Source organism: Oratosquilla oratoria, chromosome 12 (assembly GCF_046742065.1).
Source record: "Oratosquilla oratoria isolate Oo_2021 chromosome 12, ASM4674206v1, whole genome shotgun sequence".
Lineage (NCBI taxonomy): Eukaryota > Metazoa > Arthropoda > Malacostraca > Stomatopoda > Squillidae > Oratosquilla > Oratosquilla oratoria.
Window position 1 is genome coordinate 42,329,012 of NC_134788.1, and position 25,414 is coordinate 42,354,425.

Sequence of the window (25,414 nt, forward strand, 5' to 3'; positions counted from 1 at the left end):
GGGGCACCTTCCCCCCCAAACACCCCACGGGCGGCCACCTTCCTCACTCCCCCCCACCCGCGCCCTTTTGGTCTCTACAGATCTGGTCCTCATCGGGGGGACCTGGTGGTGAGAGAGTCCACCCTTTCTGGACGGCGGGTACGTCTACCACAGGATCCCCCCCCCCACCCGCGCTGTGCATAAAAAAAAAAAAGAATAAAGAGAGAGAGAGAGAGAGAGAGAGGAAGGAGAGGGAAAAAAAGGAGGGAGGGAAAGAGAGAAAGAGAGGAGGGAGAAGGAAAGAGAGGAGGAAAAGAGAGAGAGAGGAGGGAGAAGGAAAGAGAGAAGAAGAGGCGGAGAGGGAAAGAGAGAGAGAGAGCGAGTGAGATAGGAGGGAGAGGAAGAGGAAGAGGGGAGAAGAGAAGGGAAGAGAAGGGAAGAGAGGGAAGCGAGGGAGGGGGTAGGTAAGGGGGGAAATTTCTCGCAAACCTGCCAACACTAATATCTATTAATAATGATAAATGAAGAAGAAAAAATACGTTCGCGATGATGAAGACGACGGAGGAGGAGAAGAAGAAGGATAAGGAGGAGACGAAGAAGGAGACGAACAAGAAGAAGGAGACGAAGAAGAAGGAGGAGGAGGAGGAGGAGAAGGAGAAGGAGGAGACGAAGAAGAAGGAGGAGGAGGAGAAGAAGAAGGAGACGAAGAGGAGACGAAGAAGGAGGAGACGAAGAAGGAGCAGGAGGAGGAGACGAAGGAGGAGGAGAAGAAGGAGGAGGAGGAGGAGACGAAGAAGAAGGAGGAGGAGAAGAAGGAGGAGGAGGAGGAGAAGAAGGAGGAGACGAAGAAGGAGGAGGAGGAGACGAAGAAGGAGGAGAAGAAAGAGGAGACGAAGGAGGAGGAGGAGACGAAGAAGAAGGAGGAGGAGACGAAGAAGGAGGAGGAGGAGACGAAGATAAAGAAGGAGGAGGAGAAGAAGGAGGAGGAGACGAAGGAGGAGACGATGAAGAAGGAGGAGGAGACGAAGAAGGAGACAAAGAAGAAGGAGGAGGAGGAGGAGGAGGAGACGAAGAATGAGGAGGAGGAGGAGGAGACGAAGAAGAAGAAGGAGACGAAGAAGGAGGAGGAGGAGGAGACGAAGAAGGAGGAGGAGAAGAAGGAGGAGGAGGAGGAGACGAAGAAGGAGGAGGAGGAGGAGAAGGAGGAGGAGACGATGAAGAAGGAGGAGGAGACGAAGAAGGAGGAGACGAAGAAAAAGGAGGAGACTAAGAAGAAGGAGGAGACGAAGAAGACAAAGACGAATAAGGAGGAGGAGGAGGAGGAGTAGACGAAGAAGAAGAAGGCGAAGAAGAAAAAGGAGACGAAGATGAAGTAACGAAGACGAATAAGGAGAAGAAGAAGGAGGTGGTCGAGGAGGAGGTGGTAGTGGTTGAGGAGGAGGAGGAGGAGGAGACGAAGAAGAAGAAGAAGAAGAAAAAGGAAACGAAGAAGAAGAAAAAGGAAACGAAGCAGAAGATAGAAAGACGTCATTGGCCCTCCCCCCACCAACCCAAGTTCCCCCCCAACTTCTCCCTCCCCGTCACCTGCTCTTCCTCCCCTCCTCCCAGCTTCCCTCCTCATGACAGCTTAAGCTTCCCCACCTCATCTAGCTCCCCCATCACCTGCTTTCCCCCCCTTCTCCCCATACGCCTCTCCCCCCCCCCACCACCCGACCGCTTGGTGCCCTCTGAGTCTTTGATTCGAATAGTGGCGTCGTGAACTACTCCATTTTATTTTTATTTTATTTTTTCATTCCACACCAATTCATCATCACAACATTCATCGAAACTGTGTGTGTGTGTGTGTGTGTGTGTGTGTGTGTGTGTGTGTGTGTGTGTGTGAGATTCACCTTGGTCTTTGGATCACGTGTTGGACTCGTGATCGACAGCTATTTCACTCACGGAAGAGAGCTCAGAGCTCGTTGGACCGATCTATGGGGTGGTAATGCTATGACCTTACACGCACACACACAACTCCCCGCCCACGAGAGTCGGAGTAACGACTTAAAGCGCAGCGATACTGAAATAATTTCAGCCCTGGGCAGGATTCGAACCAGGTACCACCGGCACCACCGTACTGGCAGTCTAGAACTCTACCAACCGCGCCACCGAGTGTGTGTGTGTGTGTGTGCATACACACGTACATACGATTGCATGTGCATTGATATAACGATGACGCAACTTTGAAAATCAATAAATTATTGAGTGAAATGTTCAACAAATTCCTCGTTTGGATCTTCGATGTACAAAAAAATTTCCACTGAGAGAGAGAGAGAGAGAGAGAGAGAGAGAGAGAGAGGAGGGGGAAAGGAGAGGGAAGGAGAATAAAGAGATAGGGAGGGAGAAAGAGGGAACACGAGGAGAGAGGAGGATATATATAGAGTGGGAAGGAGGGGAGAGAGAGAGGGGAGGGTATATAGAGAGTGGAAAAGAGGGAAGTAGAGAGGAAAAGACGAAGAGAAAGTGGGAAGAAGAGAGTGGGAAAGAGGTGGGGAAAAGAGTTGGAAGGAGAGAGGAAAAGAGGGGAGAGGTAAACAGAGGGAAGAACAAAAGTGAGAAAGAAGGAAAGAGGGAGGGGAAGAGTAGGAAGGAGAGAGGAAAGAAGAGAGGGAAAGGGAGAGGGGAGAGGGGAGGGGAGAGGAGAGACAGGGGAGGGGAGTGGGAGAGGGGAGGGGAGAGAGACAGGGGAGAGAGGGGGAGTGGGAGAGGGGAGGGGGAGAGAGGGGAGTGGAGAGATGAGGGGAGAGAGAGGGGAGGGGAGAGAGGGGAGTGGGAGAGGGGAGGGGAGAGAGGGGAGAGACAGGGGAGGGAAGAGAGAGGGGAGTGGGAGACAGGGGAGAGAGAGGGGAGGGGAGAGGGGAGTGGGAGAGAGAGTGAAGGGGAGAGAGAGGGGAGGGGAGAGAGAGGGGAGTGGAGAGATAGGGGAGAGGGGAGAAAGGGGAGAGGGGAGAGAGGAGAGAGACAGGGGAGTGGGGAGAGGGGAGAGACAGGGGAGTGGGGAGAGGGGAGAGACGGGAGGGGAGAGAGAGGGGAATGGGGGAATCTCGATGACGTCAAAGGGCCGTGTCGACACAACTTGATACATTTTATTCTGGCTAAACGCCGCCACGCGCCTTTGGTGGTCGTGGTGGCGGGGATCAAACTCGGGACCGACCAGGACACCGTGACGTCAAGAATCTCACCTTTGCGCCGAAGCTCCGCCTCCTCCCGAGAGGCTCCGCCCCCTTTCTGGCCATCCCTGTTCCCTGATTGGCGGAGAGGTCTCCACGACACCGTCAGGAGGCCCTTCACACGGCAACGATTCGACGCCAAACCCGCTACCCCACTGCGACCGGCAACGATCCCACCTGTACATCTCTCTGGGGGGGACAAGGAACGTTGCCCCTTGCGTTTAATTTCAAGTGTCCCCACTGGACAGGGCGTCCCCCCTACTTCACTCCGGCGCCATAATCTCCCCCTGTACCCCCCCAAGTCTCTCCCCGGTACCAACCGGTATTCCCTACTCCCCGCTGGTACCTACCCGTACCTTTTCCCCCCACACCCAAATCCCTCCCCAGTATTTGTCCCCCCTCAGATACTTCTCCGGTATCCCCCCTTAAGTGCCCCCCAGTACCTACCGGCACTCACCCTAACTCCCCCTCCGGTACCTATCGGTATTCACCCCCAAATGCCCCCCAGTACCTACCAGTATTCCCCCAAATACCCCCAGTACCTACCAGTATTCCCCCAAATACCCCCAGTACCTACCGGCACTCACCCCAACTCCCCCCGGTACCTACCGGTATTCACCCCAAAATGCCCCCCAGTACCTACCAGTATTCCCCCAAATGCCCCCAGTACCTGCCGGCACTCACCCAAACTCCCCCCGGTACCTACCGGTATTTCCCCCAAATGGCCCCCAGTACCTACCGGCACCCCCCTTAAGTCTCCCCCCACCCCAGTACCTACCGGTATCCCCCCAAATGGTCCCCAGTACCTACCGGTATCCCCCCAAATGGTCCCCAGTACCTACCGGTATGACCCCCAGTACCTACCGGTATTCCCCCGTATGGCCCCCAGTACCTACCGGTATTCCCCCAAATGACCCCCAGTACCTACCGGCGCCCCCCTTAAGTCTCCCCCACCCCAGTACCTACCGGTGTTCCCCCCCAAATGCTCCCTCTCCCCACATCCCGGTACCTACCTACCGGTGCCTGCCTGCCCGGTATCTCGCGGTTGCCACAAACTATTAAGAGCACAGCAGCCGTCGGCTTGAACGTCGACGACAAAAACGAGCTAACATATGGATTTAGCGCGCGGGAGGGAAGACAGGGGGGGAAGACTGGGGGGATGAGGGAAGAGGGGGGAAGAGCCAAAGCGTTGGCGTCGAAGAACGACTGGTGGGGGGAGGCAAGAGTGGGGGAGGGGGGAAGCAGGAAGAAGATTGGAGAAGGGGGAAGGGAAGGAGGGGGAAAAGGTGGAAGGGGAGGGGAAAAAGGGGGAAGGTGGAAGGGGAGGGGAAAAAGGGGGAAGGTGGAAGGGGAGGGGAAAAAGGGGGAAGGTGGAAGGGGAGGGGAAAAAGGGGGAAAGGAAGAAGGGAGGGGGGAAAGGGGGAAAGTAGGAAAGGGGAGGGGAAAAAGGGGGAAGGAAGGGGAGGGGAAAAGGGGAAAAGAGGGAAGGGAAGGAGGGGAAAAAGGGGGAAAGAAGGGAAGGAGTGGAGGAGAGAAAAAGAGGGGAATGAGGGAGGGAATGAGGGAGAGGGGAAGACTAAGAAGAACAAAAATAGGGAGTGATGGAGGAACGATGTAGTGGTGAAGTTGAAGGAGGAGAATGAGGAGGAAGGGCAGATGCGGAGAGGTGAGGAGAAGAGGAGGGAAGAGGAGGAGAAGGAAGAGGAAGAGGAGGAGGAGGAGGTAAACAAAGATAAAGGACCAAGTGGAGATGCATAACATAATCAACATGAAATTGAATGTTGCTTACATACAAATATCCTTACACAACTCTGTATGTACGTTACACCAAAAATACACACACACACATTGCCATACAATTCTATATCCAGTGAAAATGTAAAAAAAAAATAAAAAAAAAAAAAAAAAAAAAATAAAAAAAAAAAAAAATAAATAATAATAATAATAAAATTATATAAACATACATTAAGGTATACATACACAAATGAGCGGTGAAAATACAGGAGACCCATATTACATATACAATCACAAAAATACACGGAGATGTAACCACCCCACATCCCGCATATATTCCATCAGGTATTTGAAAAAAAAAACACACACAAAAACACTCGCGCGCACACACACACATATATACCTTTAAGTAAACAAACCTCTCTCGGTCGCCCGTCCGAATCTTCCCCTCCACCTCTACGCGTCTCGAGACCAACACCCCGCCCACGCCCACGCCCACAGCCTTTCAATTTCCTTGCAGTGACCTTGTCAATTTCTTCTTTTTGGAGGCGCCCACACTCGTTCCTTAAACATTCCATTTCCATCTCCACTCTCAGACCGCATCATCAAACACGCCCCCCCCCCTCGAATGAGGGAGAGGGGAGAGGACAAGAGAGTGGACAGGAAATCAAGAGAAGAGGAAACTGAAAAGGAGTGAGAGAGAGAGAGAGGGGGGGGCAAGGGAGTGCAGGTCGAAGAGAGAGGAAGGTGAGAAGGAAGAGAGAGAGAGAGAGAGAGAGTAAGTGTGTGTGCAGGTCGAAGAGAGAGGAAGGTGAGAAGGAAGAGGAAAAGGAGAGAGAGAGAGAGAGCAGGTCGAAGAGAGGGGAAGGTGAGAAGGAAGAGGAAAAGAGAGCGAGAGAGAGGACAAGGGACAATGAGTGCAGGTCGAAGCGAAAGAAGAGGAAGAGATAGATAGAGAGAAGGAGGGGTAGAGGGAGAGAGAGAGGGGGAGAGGAAGAGAGAAAGAGAGATGCCAATTTCTTTTGCTCTTTTTTCTCTCTTTCTCCCCCCTGGTCTCGACTGGCGCAAGAGCATTCGCGGTCCAAACCGCAGGGGGACTTCCACGAACCCCTACGGAGCCGAGTCACGCAGACTTCTTCCCGTCCTCCCTCTCTATCTCCTACTACCCCTCCTCGCGTCTCTCATGGACCAAAGGGCCAGATGTGAGCCTGGGAGCAGGGTCTACGAAGCACTACACAGACCGGGTTTGTATAGACCAAATGGTCACTTCAGTTGTCTATAATGTGTGACGCAGACGCACTTGATAGACACAAACTTAACTCGATGCCATACACCAGTGTCATATTATATATATATATATAAATATATATATATACATTATATATATATATATATATATATATATATTATATATGCAAGCAATCACATCACCGTGATACGAAAATGCAAAAAACACAGAAGAGAAACTTGTATACAGTGAGCACTTTCGTATATTAAATCCTCAGACTGTCTGAAGATGTAATATACGAAAGTGCTCACTGTATAAAAGTTTCTCTTCTCCTGTGGTTATTTTGCATAATATATATAATATACTGTAGATACACACACACGACTTGTCTTACACTATCGGAAAAAATATATCCGTATATTTCGACCACTTTGTGGTTCTCTTCAGTAGAGGAAAGGGGTCGAAATATACGGATATAATTATTTCTAAAATCATTTCTAATAGTTGGAGACAAGTCTTACCAATGTGCTACATTACATGTTTATATATATTATATTATATTATATATACACATTTATCAACCACAATATCTCTCTTGATGGCGCAATCGGTTAAGTTACTATCACTTGTCACGTACTAGCAGAGGTTCGAGTCCTTGGCCGTACCAAGTTTAAATTTCTGCATATATGCCTCCTCGAGGTTCTTGATGTTGATGGCTTAGTATTAAAGTTAATTGTGATTGATAAAAATGTATATCTATTTACTGGGACCCATTCAATGTTGTGTGTGTGCTTATATATATATATATATATGTATATATATATATATATATATATATATATATATATATATATATTATTCACAAATTATAAAATAATAATTTCCAAGCTCGATTATTAGAAAATCGGGTCCGTTGGGGCGCCCCCCCCCCAACCGTACCCCATCTGAAAGGGGTCTTATCCCCCCCCAAAATCACCCACATTTATTTTCCCATACGTCTCATGCCGCCAATGACTTCAATGGGACTCAGCGACACCCCTACGGCCAACAGTCACGCAGCTACTGTCCCTCCCCGGGAGAGAAGCGCTGGTGGGTCGGCGGGCATCTCGGTCACTCTCCCGTATCAAGTTTCGAGGGTCTGGGGGGAAGGGGGGAACGGGGGGAAGGGAGGGGGAGAGTATAGGAGAGGACGGGTGGAGAGAAGAGGGGAGAGGAATGGAGAGGAAAAGAGGGGATAGGTGAAGAGTACAGGGGATAGGAGAGGAGAAGAGGGGAGAGGAGAGGAGGGGAAAAGAGGGGATAGGTGAAGAGAAGAGGGGACAGGAGAGGAGAAGAGGCGATAAGAGAGGAGAGGAGTGGAGGGGAGAAGAGTGGAGGGAAGAAGAGGGGAGAGGAATGAAGGGGAAAAGATGGGCGAAGAGAAGAGGGGAGAAGAGAGGAGTGGAGGGGAGTGGAGAAGAGGGGAGAAGAGAGGAGTGGAGGGGAGTGGAGAAGAGGGGAGAAGAGAGGAGTGGAGGGGAGTGGAGAAGAGGGGAGAAGAGAGGATAGGAGAAGAGAGGAGAGGAGTGGAGGGAAGAGAGGATCGAGATGAGGGGATAGGAGAGAAGAGGGGATAGGAGAGAAGAGGGGATAGGAGAGAAGAGGGGATAGGAGAGAAGAGGAGTGGAGGGGAGAAGAGGGGAGAGGAAAAGAGGGGATAGGTGAAGAGAAGAGGGGATGGGAGAGATGAGAGGATAGGAGAGAAGAGAGGAGAGGAGAGAGGAGGGGAGAAGAGGGGAGAGGAGGGGAGAGGAGGAGAGGGGATAGGAGAAAAGAGGGGAGAGGAAGTGAAGAAAAGAGAAGAAGAGAAGAGGAGAAGAGAGGGGGAAGACGTGTGTGTGTGTGTGTGTGTGTGTGTGTGTGTGTGTGTGTGTGTGTGTGTGTGCGTGCGCGCGTGTCAGGGGGGAATAAGACGGGACACCTGCAGGTGTTCTATCTTTTCATTCCCCCCTCAAAGGAGTGCGAGTTTGGGGGGGAAATGGGGGGGGAAAGGTAAGTAACTTGATCTCTACGGGGGGGGGGTTAGTTCAGCGAAGTGGGAAGGGGGGCAGGGTTTTGGGGGGAATTAGGACAAACTGGGGAGCTTAAAAGGGAATAGACGGGGAGAGGTTGGAATGTGTATGTGTCTATATATACTTGTGTATGCATGTATGTACATGTGTATGCATGTGCGTGTGTATGCATGTATGTGCGTGTGTATGCATGTATGTACGTGTATGCATGTATGTGTGCATGCATGTACGTATGTGTGTTTATCCATATACGTATGTGTGTTTGCATGTACGTGTGTGTGTGTATGTATGTACGTGTGTGCATGTATATGCGTGTGTATGCATGTACGTATGTATGAGTGCATACACGCATGGGTGCAAGATACACCAAGGTCCTGGATCACGTGATGGACTAGTGATCGATAACTATTACCCTCCCGGATGAGAGCTCGAACATCTTACCGCTCTAATGACAATAGACGGAGCCCCCCGAGCATTACCAAAACATTCTGTAGATACACGACAAAGGGGGGGGGGGTCCTTAACCCCCCCAAATATCCCCCAACTCCCCACTACTGGATCTTCTTATGTACACAATGGGGGGGAGGGGGTAACATATCCCCCCCGTCGATTGTGACGAGACGAAGTTTGAAAGTCTTTATTCTGGTGGGGGGGAATGAAGATGACAGGAAAAACGTGGTACACACACACAATGTACACACGCACACATACGTACATGTACACACACAATGTACACACGCATACATACGTACATGCACACACAATGTACACAGGCACACATACGTACATGTACACACACAATGTACACAGGCACACATACGTACATGTACACACAATGTACACACGCACACATACGTACATGTACACACAATGTACACACGCACACATACGTACATGTACACACACACACATATGTACACACAATGTACACACGCACACATACATGTACACACACACACAATGTACACACGCACACATACGTACATGTACACACACACACAATGTACACACGCACACATACGTACATATACACACACACGTACACATGTCACGGATTTGTCATATTTTGTGTAAGGAACCCGCGATACACACACACACACACACAAACGTACATGTTGACACGCACATATACGTACATGTACACACACACACGTACATATGTCACGGGTTTATCGACATATTTTGTGTTAGGAACCCACACACCTGCACCCCCCCTCCCCCCTTTCCTCCTCCCCCATCCTTATCCCCATTTCCCTTCCCTTCCCTCCTTTCACCCCTACGGACCAGAACCACACAGCATTCCTCATTTTACGACCCCGAGGGTTGCTCGTCTCCCCCCTCTCCCCTTCCCCCCCGCAAGAGGAATGCTCCATCCTTTCCCCCCACACTCCCCCAATCAGGATAGAATCGCTGGGGAGGGAGGGAGGGAGGGGGAACTTATTTACAGTGATGTCATCACCTCCTCCCACTCTTCCTCCTCCTCCTCCTCCTCCTCCTCTTCTCCGTACCTGGTTCCCTCCCCCCTCCCAAAACAGCTGGCACGGGTCCCCCCATCCCCCCACCAGACGCAAATATCCACCCCAACTCTAAGTCAGCCTCTAGAACGAATTTACCACAAACACACGACGTACACAGATGTGTACACAGACGTACACATGCGTACATACGTACATGTGTACACGACGTACACACACATGCGTTCTCCATCCACTTCTCCTCCTCTATCTATTCCTCCATCCACTCCTCCTCTTCCTCTATCCACTCCCCCTCTTCCTCTATCCACTCCTCCTCCTCCTCCTTCATATATTCTTCCTCCATTCCTCTTCCTCTATCCACTTTCTCCATCCACTCCTCTTCCTCCATCCATTTCTCCACTTGCTCCATCCACTTTCTCTTCCTCTACCCAGGCCTCCACTTCCTCTTCTTCCATCCACACCCTCCTCCACCTCCATCCACTTTCTCCACAACTCTTCCTTAATTCATTCCTCCACCCGTTCCTCCATCCACTTTTATCTTCTGTACCCTTTCCACCTGCTTTTCCCCCTCCTGCTCTTCCTCCCCTCCTCCCCCTCCATCTGCTCTTCCTCCCCTCCACCACCTCCACCTGCTTTTCCCCCTCCATCTGCTCTTCCTCCTCCACCTGCTCTTCCTCCCCTCCACCGCCTCCACCTGCTTTTCCCCCTCCTCCGCCTCCTGCTCTTCCTCCCCTCCACCACCCCCACCTGCTCTTCCTCCCTTCCACCACCTCCCCCTTCACCTGCTCCACCTCCACCACCTGCTACTCCTCTTCCTTCACCTGCTCCTCCTCCACCACCTGCTCCTTCTCCCCCTTCACCTGCTCCACCTCCACCACCTGCTCCTCCTCCCCTCCACCTGCTCCTCCACTTCCATCGTATGCATCATCACCTCCCGCCACCTGTCCTTTTTTCTCCCCATCTTCCCCCCACCAGCACCTGTTCTCTCCCCTCACCCAGCTTCCCCCATCCATTTCCCCCCTCCCCCTCCCCCCGGTAATCGCGTCTACATATTTCTGCCCTAAAAGGCCAAAAACGCTGATCACACACACCGGGAGGCGACTCACGTCGATCCCCCTCCCTCCCTACAACCTTTGCCCCTTGTGCTTCGACAGCCATTTACACGGCCCAACGGTTTGACAAACCCGGTTTGTCAGACAAGTGCTTGAAGTGATGTTTGACCGTGTGAATGGGGTATTTGGTCGTCAAACACGTTTGTCGAACGTGTTTGACAACCAAATACCCTATTCACACGGTCAAACATCACTTCAAACACTTGTTTGACAAACCGGGTTTGTCAAACAGTTTGGCGGTCTAAATGCCCCTTAAGGATACAGCGAGACGTAAACAAACCAACGTTTTCAATTTCATAATTTTATATATATATATATATATATATATATATATATATATATATATATATATATATACTGTATATATATATGAGAATTATTGGCCCACTGTCGGAGAATAAGAGCAACAGAAGATCTCTATATTTCGACCACTATCTGTGATCCTCTTCAGCGGGACAACAGATAGTGGTCGAAATATACGGGTCATCTGCTCCTGTTATTCTCCTACAGTGGGCTAACAAGTTACATATATATATATATATATATATATATATATATATATATATATATATACACACACACACACTGAGTTAAACACATCATTATCACAACTATTCATCTTCTTCCTAATATTTTCCTATTCTCCTCACTATAGTTCTGACTCTGGGACGGTGATCGTAAACCAACTGTCCAAAGTTATCCGTTTTAATAACACAATTTTGACGTTTCGACTTCAAATTGTTGTTATTAAAATGTCAAATTGTGTTACCAAAATGGATGACTTTGGACAGTTGGTTTATGATCACCCTCACAGAGTCGGAACTATGGTGAGGAGAATTGAAAATATTAGGAAAAAGATGAATAATTGCGACAATGTTGTGGTGTTTAACTCAGTATCATATCAAGGAGAATCTGCGCCATATATATATATATATGCTAATAAGAACACGGGTACGTGTGTTCACTTATGCAAAGTAGACCACTTGCATAAAGAAACTAAGGAATCAGAGCGCTTTCGTATATTACATCTTCAGTGCAACAAGTTGTTGTTGTTGCACTGAAGAAAGCGCTCTGCTTCGTTAGTTTCTTTTTCCAAGTGGTCTACTTTGCATATTATATATTATATATATATATATATATATATTTGCACAAATTACACAAGTCACACGTGAATCACAAACACGCAGAGTCCACTAGGAAGCGGAAAAACACACGGAGTTCGAGCGCTTTCGTGATATATTCACAATCAAGTACAGGAAAATGTACTCCTTGATTATGTTTATATATCACGAAAGCGCTCGGTTTCCTGTACTTGATAATGTGAATATATCACGAAAGCGCTCGGTTTTCTGTACTTGATGTTTATATATCACGAAAGCGCTCGGTTTCCTGTACTTGATAATGTGAATATATCACGAAAGCGCTCGGTTTTCTGTACTTGATGTGAATATATCACGAAAGCGCTCGGTTTTCTGTACTTGATAATGTGAATATATCACGAAAGCGCTCGATTTCCTGTACTCCTTGATAATGTGAACATCTCGAAAGCGCTCGGTTTCCTGTGCTCCTTGATAATGTGAATATATAACGAAAGCGCTTGGTTTCCTGTACTCCTTGATAATGTGAATATATCACGAAAGCGCTCGGTTTCCTGAACTCCTTGATAATGTGAATATATCACGAAAGCGCTCGGTTTCCTGAACTCCTTGATAATGTGAATATATCACGAAAGCGCTCGGTTTCCTGAACTCCTTGATGTGAAGATATCACGAAAGCGCTAGTTTCCTGTACTCCTTGATGTGAATATATCACGAAAGCGCTCGGACTCAGTGTGTTTTTCCTCTTCATAGTGGACTATGCATATATATATGCTAATAAGAACACGGGTACGTGTGTTCACTTATGCAAAGTAGACCACTTGGAAAAAGAAACTAACGAAGCAGAGCGCTTTCGTATATTACATCTTCAGTGCAACAAGTACATAGTGATAGGAATACATAGACAATATATACATGATACAAAGGGACAAGGACAGTTTGAATAAGCGTAGCGACCAATTACCCCCTGGAGAGCGGAAGGTCATTGTCAATTATCTTACGATGGTCGGGCGACATCAGGTCACAGTCGCCAAGGAGAGCGGAAGGTCATTGTCAAATATCTTACGATGGTCGGGCGACATCAGGTCACAGTCGCCAAGGGTCACTGTTTCTACTACTTATATAAGGCAACATTAAGTCAATTCGTTGGATTATATTTTACCTGATATTATCTTACTAATTTCTTGACAAATGAAATTATCAAGTTTGTACAAGCCTTTATGTAGGTTGGTATTTTGATTACTAGTGGTATGAATCAAAATGCACTCTATTAAATTTCTTGCTATTATGTTGTTGGTATAATAGATTGCCTGGGCATTACCCCAATCAACTGGATGATTATTTAATTCAATATGCTTGAATATACCACTAGAATGATTGCCATCCCTAACATTTTTCTTGTGTTGTTCAATTCTAATGTTTAAGGGTTTGGCAGTTTGACCTATGTAAAATTGATTACCTTTCTTAGATTGAACTATCCTACGTCATGACAATAGCCTTCAATTTAAAGTATATCGTAAACCAACCAATGTAAGTTCATATATTCATTATTATTATTCTCATCCAAATAATATTAAACGTACAGTATTTGCCTCAATGTATTTAAGAGCTTTTCGTATTTGTAGTCCTGAATTTATTGATGAAGAAATCAGAAATGTTTTTAACATTGGGCTAGAATTAAAATACCCTAAGCAATTCCTTGATATTGCTTACAATTTTGCAAGGAAATCATTTTTAACTCCTCAGCCTAAATCACCTTTCAATTATCATAATGTTTTAATTTTACCATTTCAAGAAAATTTGTTAAGTATCACAGAATTATTAAAAAGATTTAACGTAAAGGTAGTTTTTAAACATGATAGTACAGTAAAACATAAACTTATCAACAATAGTATTGAAATAAAAAAAGGATGCATTTATAAAATTCCTTGCAAAATGTGTAATCAATTTTACATAGGTCAAACTGCCAAACCCTTAAACATTAGAATTGAACACAAGAAAAATGTTAGGGATGGCAATCATTCTAGTGGTATATTCAAGCATATTGAATTAAATAATCATCCAGTTGATTGGGGTAATGCCCAGGCAATCTATTATACCAACAACATAATAGCAAGAAATTTAATAGAGTGCAGTTTGATTCATACCACAAGTAATCAAAATACCAACCTACATAAAGGCTTGTACAAACTTGATAATTTCATTTGTCAAGAAATTAGTAAGATAATATCAGGTAAAATATAATCCAACGGATTGACTTAATGTTGCCTTATATAAGTAGTAGAAACAGTGACCCTTGGCGACTGTGACCTGATGTCGCCCGACCATCGTAAGATAATTGACAATGACCTTCCGCTCTCCTTGGCGACTGTGACCTGATGTCGCCCGACCATCGTAAGATAATTGACAATGACCTTCCGCTCTCCAGGGGGTAATTGGTCGCTACGCTTATTCAAACTGTCCTTGTCCCTTTGTATCATGTATATATTGTCTATGTATTCCTATCACTATGTACTTGTTGCACTGAAGATGTAATATACGAAAGCGCTCTGCTTCGTTAGTTTCTTTTTCCAAGTGGTCTACTTTGCATATATATTATATATATATATATATATATATACATATATATATATATATGTGTGTGTGTGTGTGTGTGTGTGTGTGTGTGTGTTAACCCATCTAAAGTCCTAAGCTCTCTCCAACAGCCCCTACGGACGTCGGAGAGGGGCATCCCCCCATCCCTGCCGCCCGCCCGCCTTCAAACCCCAACATCCGCACATCCACCTCGAGGTGGAACCCCGGGGGGCGGGCGCTCGATCCCCAGTACAAAAATTTCTTCGTAACCAGTGATTCTATCCTTCGAGGGCTTGTCAGAGATGACAGGCGTTACATTTAATAAATAAATAAATAATAATAATAATACATATACCAAAGGCTTTTTTTCCATCTTATAAGGGAGGTAGCCAAAAAACAAAAGCATAAAAACCACTCCCACCCATTCCATCCCCTACCTACTCCACTCCCTTCCACCCTAAGGGAGCAGCACTCTTATGAGAGCACGCGCGCGCGCACACACACACACGCACACACATACACACAAATAGAAACACATCAATGGCATGGTTGCACAAAACAACACATCCAATGGCCTTTGTCAACAAAGGATTATCGAATTCCGGAAGCGGATCTACGCCAACACATATACATATATATATATATTTTTAGAAGCTCCGCCATGGGATACGAACCCTGACCCGTGCGTCGAAAATCACGAGGTCAAGACGTTAGCGACCATGCTACATGTGATGGTTCAAAAGGACTGTACTAGTCCCCGACCACGCTTCACGTAACATTGGAAGATCTAATCTCAATTTCATCTAATCCCGTATTAGGCGCGCCTTCCGACAAGTTGTATGTTTCTTAAGACAGATTGAACATTTTTAGAAGCTCCGCCATGGGATACGAACCCTGACCCGTGCGTCGAAAATCACGAGGTCAAGACGTTAGCGACCATGCTACATGTGATGGTTCAAAAGGACTGTACTAGTCCCCGACCACGCTTCACGTAATATTGGAAGATCTAATCTCAATTTCATCTAATCCCGTATTAGGCGCGCCTTCCGACAAGTTGTATGTTTCTTAAGACAGATTGAACATTTTTAGAAGCTCCGCCATGGGATACGAACCCTGACCCGTGCGTCGAAAATCACGAGGTCAAGACGTTAGCGACCATGCTACATGTGATGGTTCAAAAGGACTGTACTAGCATGGTTGCTAACGTCTTGGCCTCGTGATTTTCGACGCACGGGTCAGGGTTCGTATCCCATGGCGGAGCTTCTAAAAATGTTCAATCTGTCTTAAGAAACATACATATATATATATACATATATATATATACATATATATATATATATGCTAATAAGAACACGGGTACGTGTATTCACTTATGCAAAGTAGACCTCTTGGAAAAAGAAACTAACGAAGTAGAGCGCTTCGTTAGTTTCTTTTTCCAAGTGGTCTACTTTGCATATATATATATATATGTATATATATATATATATATATATATATATATATATATATATATATATGCGCGTGTGTGTATGCATAAAAAGAGAGCTAGACCTCATTCAAATCAACTTGGCTGTTTTGGCCACGCCCCTTTCCACCAATCCAGATGCGCTGATTGGTCCCCGCTCTCCCTCCATCTCAACGTCAGCCAATCCCGTGGGTCGAGGTGGGCGGAGCTTGTCCGTCAAGTTAGCTTGAACGGATCAACGGCAACGCTCCCTCTACTGACAGGTCCGGGGATCGGTTCCGTTGGCCTCCTGGAGAGGGGAGACTTATCGGAAGCGTTCGCTCAGTTTTAGGGTTCGAGTCCTGCACTTCTCTGATGCCCGCCAGTCTGCTTGCTACCTGCCCCAACAGTCCCTCAAGAGCGTCATAAAGGTGCAGCTACTCAGCGTCTACTGGCGTAGGCTCGTAACATTATACACACACACATATATATATATATATATATATATATATATATATAATATACACACACACCAATAGGATCCTTTCCCCCTTACATGAGGGGTAACCAGCCAATTGCGCACCCCGTCCCACATCCATCTTAGCTCCTCGTGGCTGAGGGGCCATCCCTCACTCCCGCCACGCTGCTCGGATCAGAGGCAATGCAGCGAGTCCCAGCACGTCCACAGACAGACACCCGAGGCCGGTCAAACCCCACAGCTTCAAAATAATAAAAAAAATAAATAATAACAAATCAAATAAAATCGAAAAAAATAACGAGTTTCTACTATTTGGCTGGCAGCAACTACTCTACCTATCCCCCCCTCAGACTACTGCAACTACTATTCTCATGTGTCTTGTACTATCTCAGGTCCCAAGCCCACCACCATCTCTCCTACATAAGAATGAAGGAGACTGCAAGAGACCATGAGGCCTACACTAGGCAGTTCCATGCTCCTCTATCGGTTCTCCAACATAAGCACCCTTCCCCCCCACTTCCCCCTTTCCCCCACCTGCCCTCTTACGTCACGCCCCTCCTCCTCCCTCCCTTCCCCTCCATCGATCAGCGCCACAACCGGCCTCCAACAACGAAGAGCGAGTCTTTCGTGTTGGAGAGGGAGAGAGAGAGAGAGAGAATGAGAGAGAGAGAGAGAGAGAGAGAGAGAGAGAGGGGAAGGGACAAAGAAAGAGAAAGGGGGAGAGAGGGAGAGAAAGGGAGAGGGAGGGAGGGAGGGAGAGAGAAAGGACAGAGGGAGAAAGAGAGGGACAAAGAGAGAGAAAGAGAGGGGCAAAGAGAGAGAGAAAGAGAGGGACAAAGTGAGAGAGAGAACCTTTCTCAGTTTCTCTTTTCCATTCCCAAAGCACTCACCGTCCCTTTACTTCAGCGACACCCCCACGGACCAGAGTCACGGGTGAAACGCCCCCCCCAAGGGCAGAAGCGCTGGTGACATTACTTCCGTTACCTTGTGGTTACCGCATTCGTTACTCGGGTAATTCTCCCTCTACTGGGGTCGCCTGTGGTACCAGAAGTATTCCCACGGTATTCTAAGTATTCCCGCAAGTGGTAAAAATATTCCCACGGTATTCTAAGTATTCCCACAAGTGGTAAAATAATTCCCACGGTATTCTAAGTATTCCCACAAGTGGTAAAAGTATTCCCACGGTATTTTAAGTATTCCCACAAGTGGTAAAAATATTCCCAGGGTATTCTAAGTATTCCCACAAGTGGTAAAAGTATTCCCACGGTATTTTAAGTATTCCCACAAGTGGCATAAGTATTCCCACGGTATTCTAAGTATTCCCACAAATGGCAAAATTATTCCCATGGTATTCTAAGTACCCCACAAATGGCATAAGTATACCCACGGTATTCTAAGTATTCCCACAAGTGGTAAAAATATTCCCACGGTATTCGAAGTATTCCCACAAGTGGTAAAAGTATTCCCACTGTATCCTAAGTACCCCCACAAATGGCATAAGTATTCCCACGGTATTCTAAGTATTCCCACAAGTGGTAAAAGTAATCCCACTGTATTCTAAGTATTCCCACAAGTGGTAAAAGTTTTCGTGGAGCAGCATGAAAATATCCCTAAAATAATTTCAAGGTATTCCCCATAAAAGTATTCTTGCACGTCAGCATAAAAAAAGCGAGTATTTACATAAATATATTCACACACAAGTATATAAGAATATCATGCACGTTGGTTCTCAAAGTATTCACAGAGTATTCTCAAAGTATTCAGAGTATTCCCTAAGTTGTACATACGAATATCTGCTTACCTGACCATCTGGAAAACAAATCCCACCACCAAACCCTCCCTCCCTCCCACTCCCTCCACAAATCCCATCCCAGCACGGAGATGGATATAAAATGAAAAAAATATATAAAAAATAAATAAAAACTAATAACAATGATGCTAATAATAAATTAAAAACAAGAAAAATAATAAACAATAATACTAAAATAAATAATAATAAATATAGATTAAAAATATATAATAAAAAATTACTAATATTAATAAAATAAATAAAAATAAAAATAATAAAAACGAATATCAAATGAGTGATAATAATAATAATGATAATAAAAAATAATAAAAATAAAAATTAAAAACGAATCTCAAATTAGTTATAATAATAATGATAATAATACAAAATAAATAAATAAATAATAATAGTAACGATAGCCTAAATAAGGGAGGCAGGCAAATATGACCCTAACGCCACTAGTCAATACGACCCTTATTCGTCTGCTTCGATTTCGGACCCAAAAACGTGGTTTACCCCCCCCCCCACTTCACTGACTTACAACCCGCTGCCCCGTGGCGACTGGCAACGATCCCTGACCCCCATCAATCATCTCTCTGGGAAGAAACTACGCTTCTGTGTCGTGTGAGTGTAGTCGATGATCAGTCTCCGGTTGATATTTTTATTATCTCGGTCTGGGCACCGAATGTCAGCCCCTCAGGGCAGCACCCCCCAGACGGGGAAGCGGCAGGGAGGCGATTCCCTCCGACGTAGTTACTTTCACGGTAACAACCCCTGAGAAACGTTTGCATTAAACGACAACCAGAATCAGCTACCAGCCGTTACTCTAATAATTACCCATTCACCTATTTGTGGCAAAAGTGGCGACCCCCCCCCCCGATAGTGACCCCAATGAGGTCGCAATTCATGTAAAAAAAAAAAAAAAAAAAAAAAAAATAATAATAATAATAAATAATAATAATAAAATAAAATATATTAAGTGTGCCACTACGAACGAATCCACCCAGCCTCCCCCCTTTCTCCCCGCTCCCCCTCAGTCCGGGGTGTGTGGGGGATCGAACTGCGGCCGACCTCAAATAACCCCCCCTCTTCTCCCCCCAAGCCAAGGTCGTGCTCGTCTCCCCGTGGGAATTGAGGGGGGGGGGGAGTCCCTGAGGGGAGTGAGTGTCGTTCGTTCAAACTTCCCCCCAAACCCTGTACACGCACAATAACCTCCCCCCCTCAAGGGCTTCTGTCCTATTCAGTGGAAGAGTGACTGGGGGGAAAGGGGGGAGATTACGCCCCCCTTAATCCTCCCCTCGGGAGAGAAAGACGTCACTACAGTGGCACTCTTTAGAGTCTTTATTCTGGCGAGCTTCTTCGAACTGCTTCGTTATCTGTTCGAGATCGTCCATCACCAAGAGGGCGGACAGGCCGAACGCAAAATGTATAATTATACACTTTTTCAACCGCAATTCCCTTTTAATTCCATGCCATAGCAGTCGAAGGAAGCATATATACTGGAAACTGAAACGTGGTCAAGCTAAGGACTCGAACTCAGTGACTTTACCCATTGCGCTATCAAGAGAGACAGCGCAATGGGTAAAGTCACTGACACCTTGTTACGTCCGAGCTGAGTTCGAGTCCTTGGCTTGAGCACGTTTAGGTTTCCACATATAAGTCACTGACATTTTGTCACGTCCGAGTTGTGTTTGACTCCTTGGCGTGACGTTTCAATTTCCACATATATGCATCCTTCGAGCTCTTCGTCAGTCTCGACTGCGATGGCATGGAATTAAAAGTGAATTGAGATTGAAAAGATGTTCATCTGTTCACTGGGAACAATTCAGTGTGTGTGCATATATATATATATATACATATATATATATATATATATATATATATATATATATATATATATATATACACACACACACAATTGATCAACTACAATTCACTTTAATTCTAAGCCACAACGTCGAGGAACTCGACGGAGGCCTACATACAGAAATTTATAAATGTTCAAGAGAAGGACTCGAACCCCCGCTCACACGTAACGAGTGACCATTGACTTAACCCATTGCGCTATCAAGATATATATATATATATATATATACACACACAAAAAATCAAATCCACGTGGTCCAATAAATTTCTAATAACCAGAAAGGAAACCGTAAGAGAAATTACAATTCCCAAGCGCTTTCGTGATATTTTCCCTGAAGATGTCAATATCACGAAAGCGCTCGGGAATTCTAGTTTCTTTTCCGGTTTATATACATGCAAAGTAGACCACTTGGAAAAAAAAAACTAACGAAGCAGAGCGCTTTCGTATATTGCATCTTCAGTGCAAAAAGTACTCTTTGCACTGAAGATATAATATACGAAAGCGCTCTGCTTCATTAGTTTCTTTTTCCAAATGGTCTACTTTGCATAAGTGAACACACGTACCCGTGTTCTTATTAGCATATATATATATATATATATATATATATATATATATATATATACATATATACATTACACACAATTTACTATTAAACCCTTACCACCACCATATATGGCAATGCCCGCACTACTAACAACCCAATAGGAGTACTTACAACTACTGACACCAACCTACCAACCGGTCCACGTCATCATCATCATCGTCATCATCATCTTCCCCAACACACAAAATCAAACAAACAAAAAATAAACAAATAAAATAATAATAATAAAAAAAAAAAAAAAAAAAAAAATCCGTTCCTGTTCCCGCCGTCCCCATTCCTCTTCTTTCTTCTTCCTCTTCCTCCTCCTCCTCCTCCTCCTCTTCCCCTCAAGAGCCCTCCCCAACCCTCTCCTCTCCTCTTGTTCTTCAACAGCTTACCTCCTCCTCCTCCTCCGCCACCTGTGGAAGAGTGGGAGGCGATGTAGAGAGTTGTGACGTCAGAGTCAGGAGGGAATTGGAGGGAGTGGGAGTGTGGGAAGAAAGGGAGTGGGAGTGTGGGAGTGGAAAGGTTAGGAAAGGGTGAGGGAATTGTAGGGAGTGGGAGGAAAGGGAGTGTGGGAGTGGGAGTTAAAGGGATGGGAGGAAAGGGAGTGTGGGAGTGGGAGTTAGAGGGATGGGAGGAAAGGGAGGGGGTGGTGAGGGAATTGGAGGGAGTGTGGGAGTGGGGGGAGGGAAGGAAAAGGGGGGAGATGTGCTGAGAGGAGGGAAGAAAGGGGGAGAGGAGGGGAAAGAAGGGGAGAGGAGGGAAGAGAGGGGGAGATGAGGGGAAAGAAGGGGAGAGGAGGGAAGAGAGGGGGAGATGAGGGGAAAGAAGGGGAGAGGAGGGAAGAGGGGGAGAGGAGGGAAGAGGGGGAGAGGAGGGAAGAGAGGGGGAGAGGAGGGAAGAGAGGGGGAGAGGAGGGAAGAAAGGGGGAGAGGAGGGGAGAGGAGGGAAGAAAGGGGGAGAGGAGGGAAGAGAGGGGGAGAGGAGGGAAGAAAGGGGGAGAGGAGGGAAGAGAGGGGGAGAGGAGGGGAAAGGAAGGGGAGAGGAGGGAAGAGAGGGGGAGAGGAGGGAAGAGAGGGGAGAGGAGGGAAGAGAGGGGGAGAGGAGGGAAGAGAGGGGGAGAGGAGGGAAGAGAGGGGGATAGGAGAGGGAAGAGAGGGGGAGAGGGGAGAGGAAGAGAAAGGAAGAGGAGAGGAGGGGAAAGGAAGGGGAGAGAGAAGGGGAGAGGAAGGAAGAGAAAGGGAGATGAAGAGAGGGGAGATAAGGGAAGAAAGGGGGAAAGAAGGGGAAAGAAGGGGAGAGGAGGGGAAAGTTCAGACGCACTGGGGTAGCGATGCCACCAGTTCCTACGGGGGTGGGGTGGGGTGGGGGGAGAGATAGAGGGAAGACCGGTGGGGTGTGGGGGAGAGGAAGAGGTGAGGGAGGAGGGGGAAGATGGAAGATAAGACATGTGCTGGGGGGGAAAGGGGAGAGGGGGGCAGAGGTGGGGGAGAGGCAGGGGAGTAGGGGGAGAGGCGGGGGGAGCAGGGGGAGGCTGAAGAGAGGTGGGGAGAGGCGGGGTGAGTAGGGGGGAGGCTTAGAGAGGTGGGGTGAGTAGGGGGGAGGCTAAGAGCGGCGGGGTGAGTAGGGGGAGGCTTAGAGAGGTGGGGGATAGGCGGGGGGAGTGGGGGAGGCTTAGAGATGTGGGGGAGAGGCGGGGGAGGCTTAGAGAGGTGAGGGTAGGCTTAGAGAGGTGGGGGAGGCTTAGAGAGGTGGGGGCGAGTCGGGGGGAGTGGGGGGAGGTTTTTTGTTGGAGTGAACACACTCAACAGAAGTATGTACATGCGGGAGTAACAGCATAAAAACATAAAAGTATGACGGCAATGGAAAATTAATTTACAAAAAAAAATAATAATAATAATCGTAAAACAAAGAGTTACTAAGCCTACTTTAATAATAATAATAATAGTAATATCAATAACAAATACAATATCAGCCTAAACAAGAAAGTTAATTAAATAATTGTGAACAAAATATACATACAGACTAAGGGCACACTGTGAGCATCTATCAAATATATATCTTTTCATATTTATATCTTTTAATTTTTTTTTTTTTTTTTTACTTTTTAGAGCTGTCAACTGACAGTAAAGAGGAAAAAAGAGAGCGCTCGTTAGTTAGAGAGGCGGCACACACAGCCAATTAGTATTTGGTCGATCTAAAAGCCAATTATACAAAAAAAAGAGAGATTCCAGCCAACCGAAACATCGGCGGGTGGGGGGGGGAGGGAAAGAGGGGAGGAGGAAGGAGAGTGGGAGAGGAGGGGGGAAGAGAGGGAGAGAAAGAAGAGAAGGTAAGAGGGAGGGAAGAAGAGAAGGAAGAGGAAGGGAAGAAGAGAAGGAGGAGGGAGGGAAGAAGAGAAGGTAAGAGGAAGGGAAGAAGAGAAGGTAGGAGGAAGAAGGAAGAAGAGAAGGAAGAGGAAGGAAATAAGAGAAGGAAGAGGAAGGAAATAAGAGAAGGAAGAGGAAGGGAAGAAGAGAAGGAAGAGGAAGGAAATAAGAGAAGGAAGAGGAAGGGAAGAAGAGAAGGAAGAGGAAGGGAAGAAGAGAAGGAAGAGGGAGGGAAAAAGAGAAGGAAGAGGAAGGGAAGAGAAGGAAGAGGGAGGGAAAAAGAGAAGGTAAGAGGAAGGGAAGGGAAGAGGCGAAGGAAGAGGAAGGGAAGAAGAGAAGGAAAAGGAAGGGAAGAAGAAGGGAAGAAGCGAAGGAAGAGGAAGGGAAGAAGAGAAGGTAAGAGGAAGAGGAAGGGAAGAGAAGGAAGAGGAAGGGAAGAGAAGGAAGAGGAAGGGAAGAAGAGAAGGAAGAGGAAGGGAAGAAGAGAAGGAAGAGGAAGGGAAGAAGGGAAGAAAAGGTAAGAGGAAGAAGGAAGAAGAGAAGGTAAGAGGAAGGGAAGGGAAGAAGGAAGAGGGAGGGAAGAAGAGAAGGTAAGAGGAAGAAGGAAGAAGAGGAGGAAGAAGGAAGAAGAGAAGGAAGAGGAAGGGAAGAAGAGAAGGAAGAGGAAGAAGGAAGAAGAGAAGGTAAGAGGAAGAAGGAAGAAGAGAGGGAAGAGGAAGGGAAGAAGAGAAGGTAAGAGGAAGAAGGAAGAAGAGAAGGTAAGAGGAAGAAGGAAGAAGAGAAGGTAAGAGGAAGAAGGAAGAAGAGAAGGTAAGAGGAAGAAGGAAGAAGAGAGGGAAGAGGAAGGGAAGAAAAGAAGGAAGAGGAAGGGAAGAAAAGGAAGAGGAAGGGAAGAAGAGAAGGTAAGAGGAAGGGAAGGGATGAAGAGAAGGTAAGAGGAAGAGGAAGGAAAAAAGAGAAGGAAGAGGAAGGGAAGAAGAGAAGGAAGAGGAAGGGAAGAAGAGAAGGAAGAGGAAGGGAAGAAGAGAAGGTAAGAAGGGAAGGGAAGAAAAGGTAAGAGGAAGAAGGAAGAAGAGAAGGTAAGAGGAAGGGAAGGGAAGAAGGAAGAGGGAGGGAAGAAGAGAAGGTAAGAGGAAGAAGGAAGAAGAGGAAGAAGGAAGAAGAGAAGGAAGAGGAAGGGAAGAAGAGAAGGAAGAGGAAGGGAAGAAGAGAAGGAAGAGGAAGAAGGAAGAAGAGAAGGTAAGAGGAAGAAGGAAGAAGAGAGGGAAGAGGAAGGGAAGAAAAGAAGGAAGAGGAAGGGAAGAAGAGAAGATAAGAGGAAGGGAAGAAGAGAAGATAAGAGGAAGGGAAGAAGAGAAGAAAGTAAGAGGAAGAGGAGGGGAAGAAGAGAAGGTAAGAGGAAGAATGAAGAGAAGGTAAGAGGAAGGGAAGGGAAGAAGCGAAGGAAGAGGAAGGGAAGAAGAGAAGGTAAGAGGAAGGGAAGGGAAGAGGAGAAGGAAGAGGAAGGGAAGAAGAGAAGGAAGAGGGAGGGAAGAAGAGAAGGTAAGAGGAAGGGAAGGGAAGAAGAGAAGGAAGAGGGAGGGAAGAAGAGAAGGAGGAGGAGGGGAAGAAGAGAAGGTAAGAGGGAGGGAAGAAGAGAAGGAAGAGGAAGGGAAGAAGAGAGGGTAAGAGGAAGGGAAGGGAAGAAGAGAAGGAAGAGGAAGGGAAGAAGAGAAGGAAGAGGAAGGGAAGAAGAGAAGGAAGAGGAAGGGAAGAAGAGAAGGTAGGAGGAAGAAGAAGAGAAGGAAGAGGAAGGGAAGAAGAGAAGGAAGAGGAAGGGAAGGGAAGAAGAGAAGGAAGAGGAAGGGAAGGGAAGAAGAGAAGGAAGAGGAAGGGAAGAAGAGAAGGAAGAGGAAGGGAAGAGAAGGTAAGAGGAAGGGATGGGAAGAAGAGAAGGAAGAGGGAGGGAAGGAGGGAAGAAGAGAAGGAAGAGGAAGGAAAGAAGAGAAGGTAAGAGGGAGGGAAGAAGAGAAGGAAGAGGAAGGGAAGGAAAGAAGAGAAGGAAGAGGGAGGGAAGAAGAGAAGGTAAGAGGAAGGGAAGAAGAGAAGGAAGAAGAGAAGGTAGGAGGAAGAAGGAAGAAGAGAAGGAAGAGGAAGGGAAGGAAAGAAGAGAAGGAAGAGGGAGGGAAGAAAAGAAGGTAAGAGGAAGGGAAGAAGGTAGGAGGAAGAAGGAAGAAGAGAAGGAAGAGGAAGGGAAGGGAAGAAGAGAAGAGGAAGGGAAGAAGAGAAGGAAGAGGAAGGGAAGAAGAGAAGGAAGAGGAAGGGAAGAAGAGAAGGAAGAGGAAGGGAAGAAAAGAAGGAAGAGGAAGGGAAGAAGAGAAGAAGGGAAGAAGAGAAGGAAGAGGAAGGGAAGAAGAGAAGGAAGAGGAAGGAAAGAAGAGAA

General features: G+C 46.7%; 1 protein-coding gene across 17 annotated transcripts in view; it reads right to left on the reverse strand.

The window, feature by feature from the left end:
- Nucleotides 1–25,414, reverse strand: part of LOC143031548 (ELAV-like protein 1) — a 486,883-nt gene that overhangs the window by 72,556 nt on the left and 388,913 nt on the right. For 12 of the 17 annotated variants that reach the window (XM_076195544.1, XM_076195552.1, XM_076195548.1 and 9 more), the window contains one exon: nt 21,019–21,039. The exons of the other annotated variants lie outside the window; for them this stretch is intronic. In XM_076195544.1, the coding sequence (XP_076051659.1) occupies nt 21,019–21,039 (21 nt within the window). The remainder of the gene's footprint in view (nt 1–21,018; nt 21,040–25,414) is intronic. 17 annotated transcript variants of the gene reach the window in all.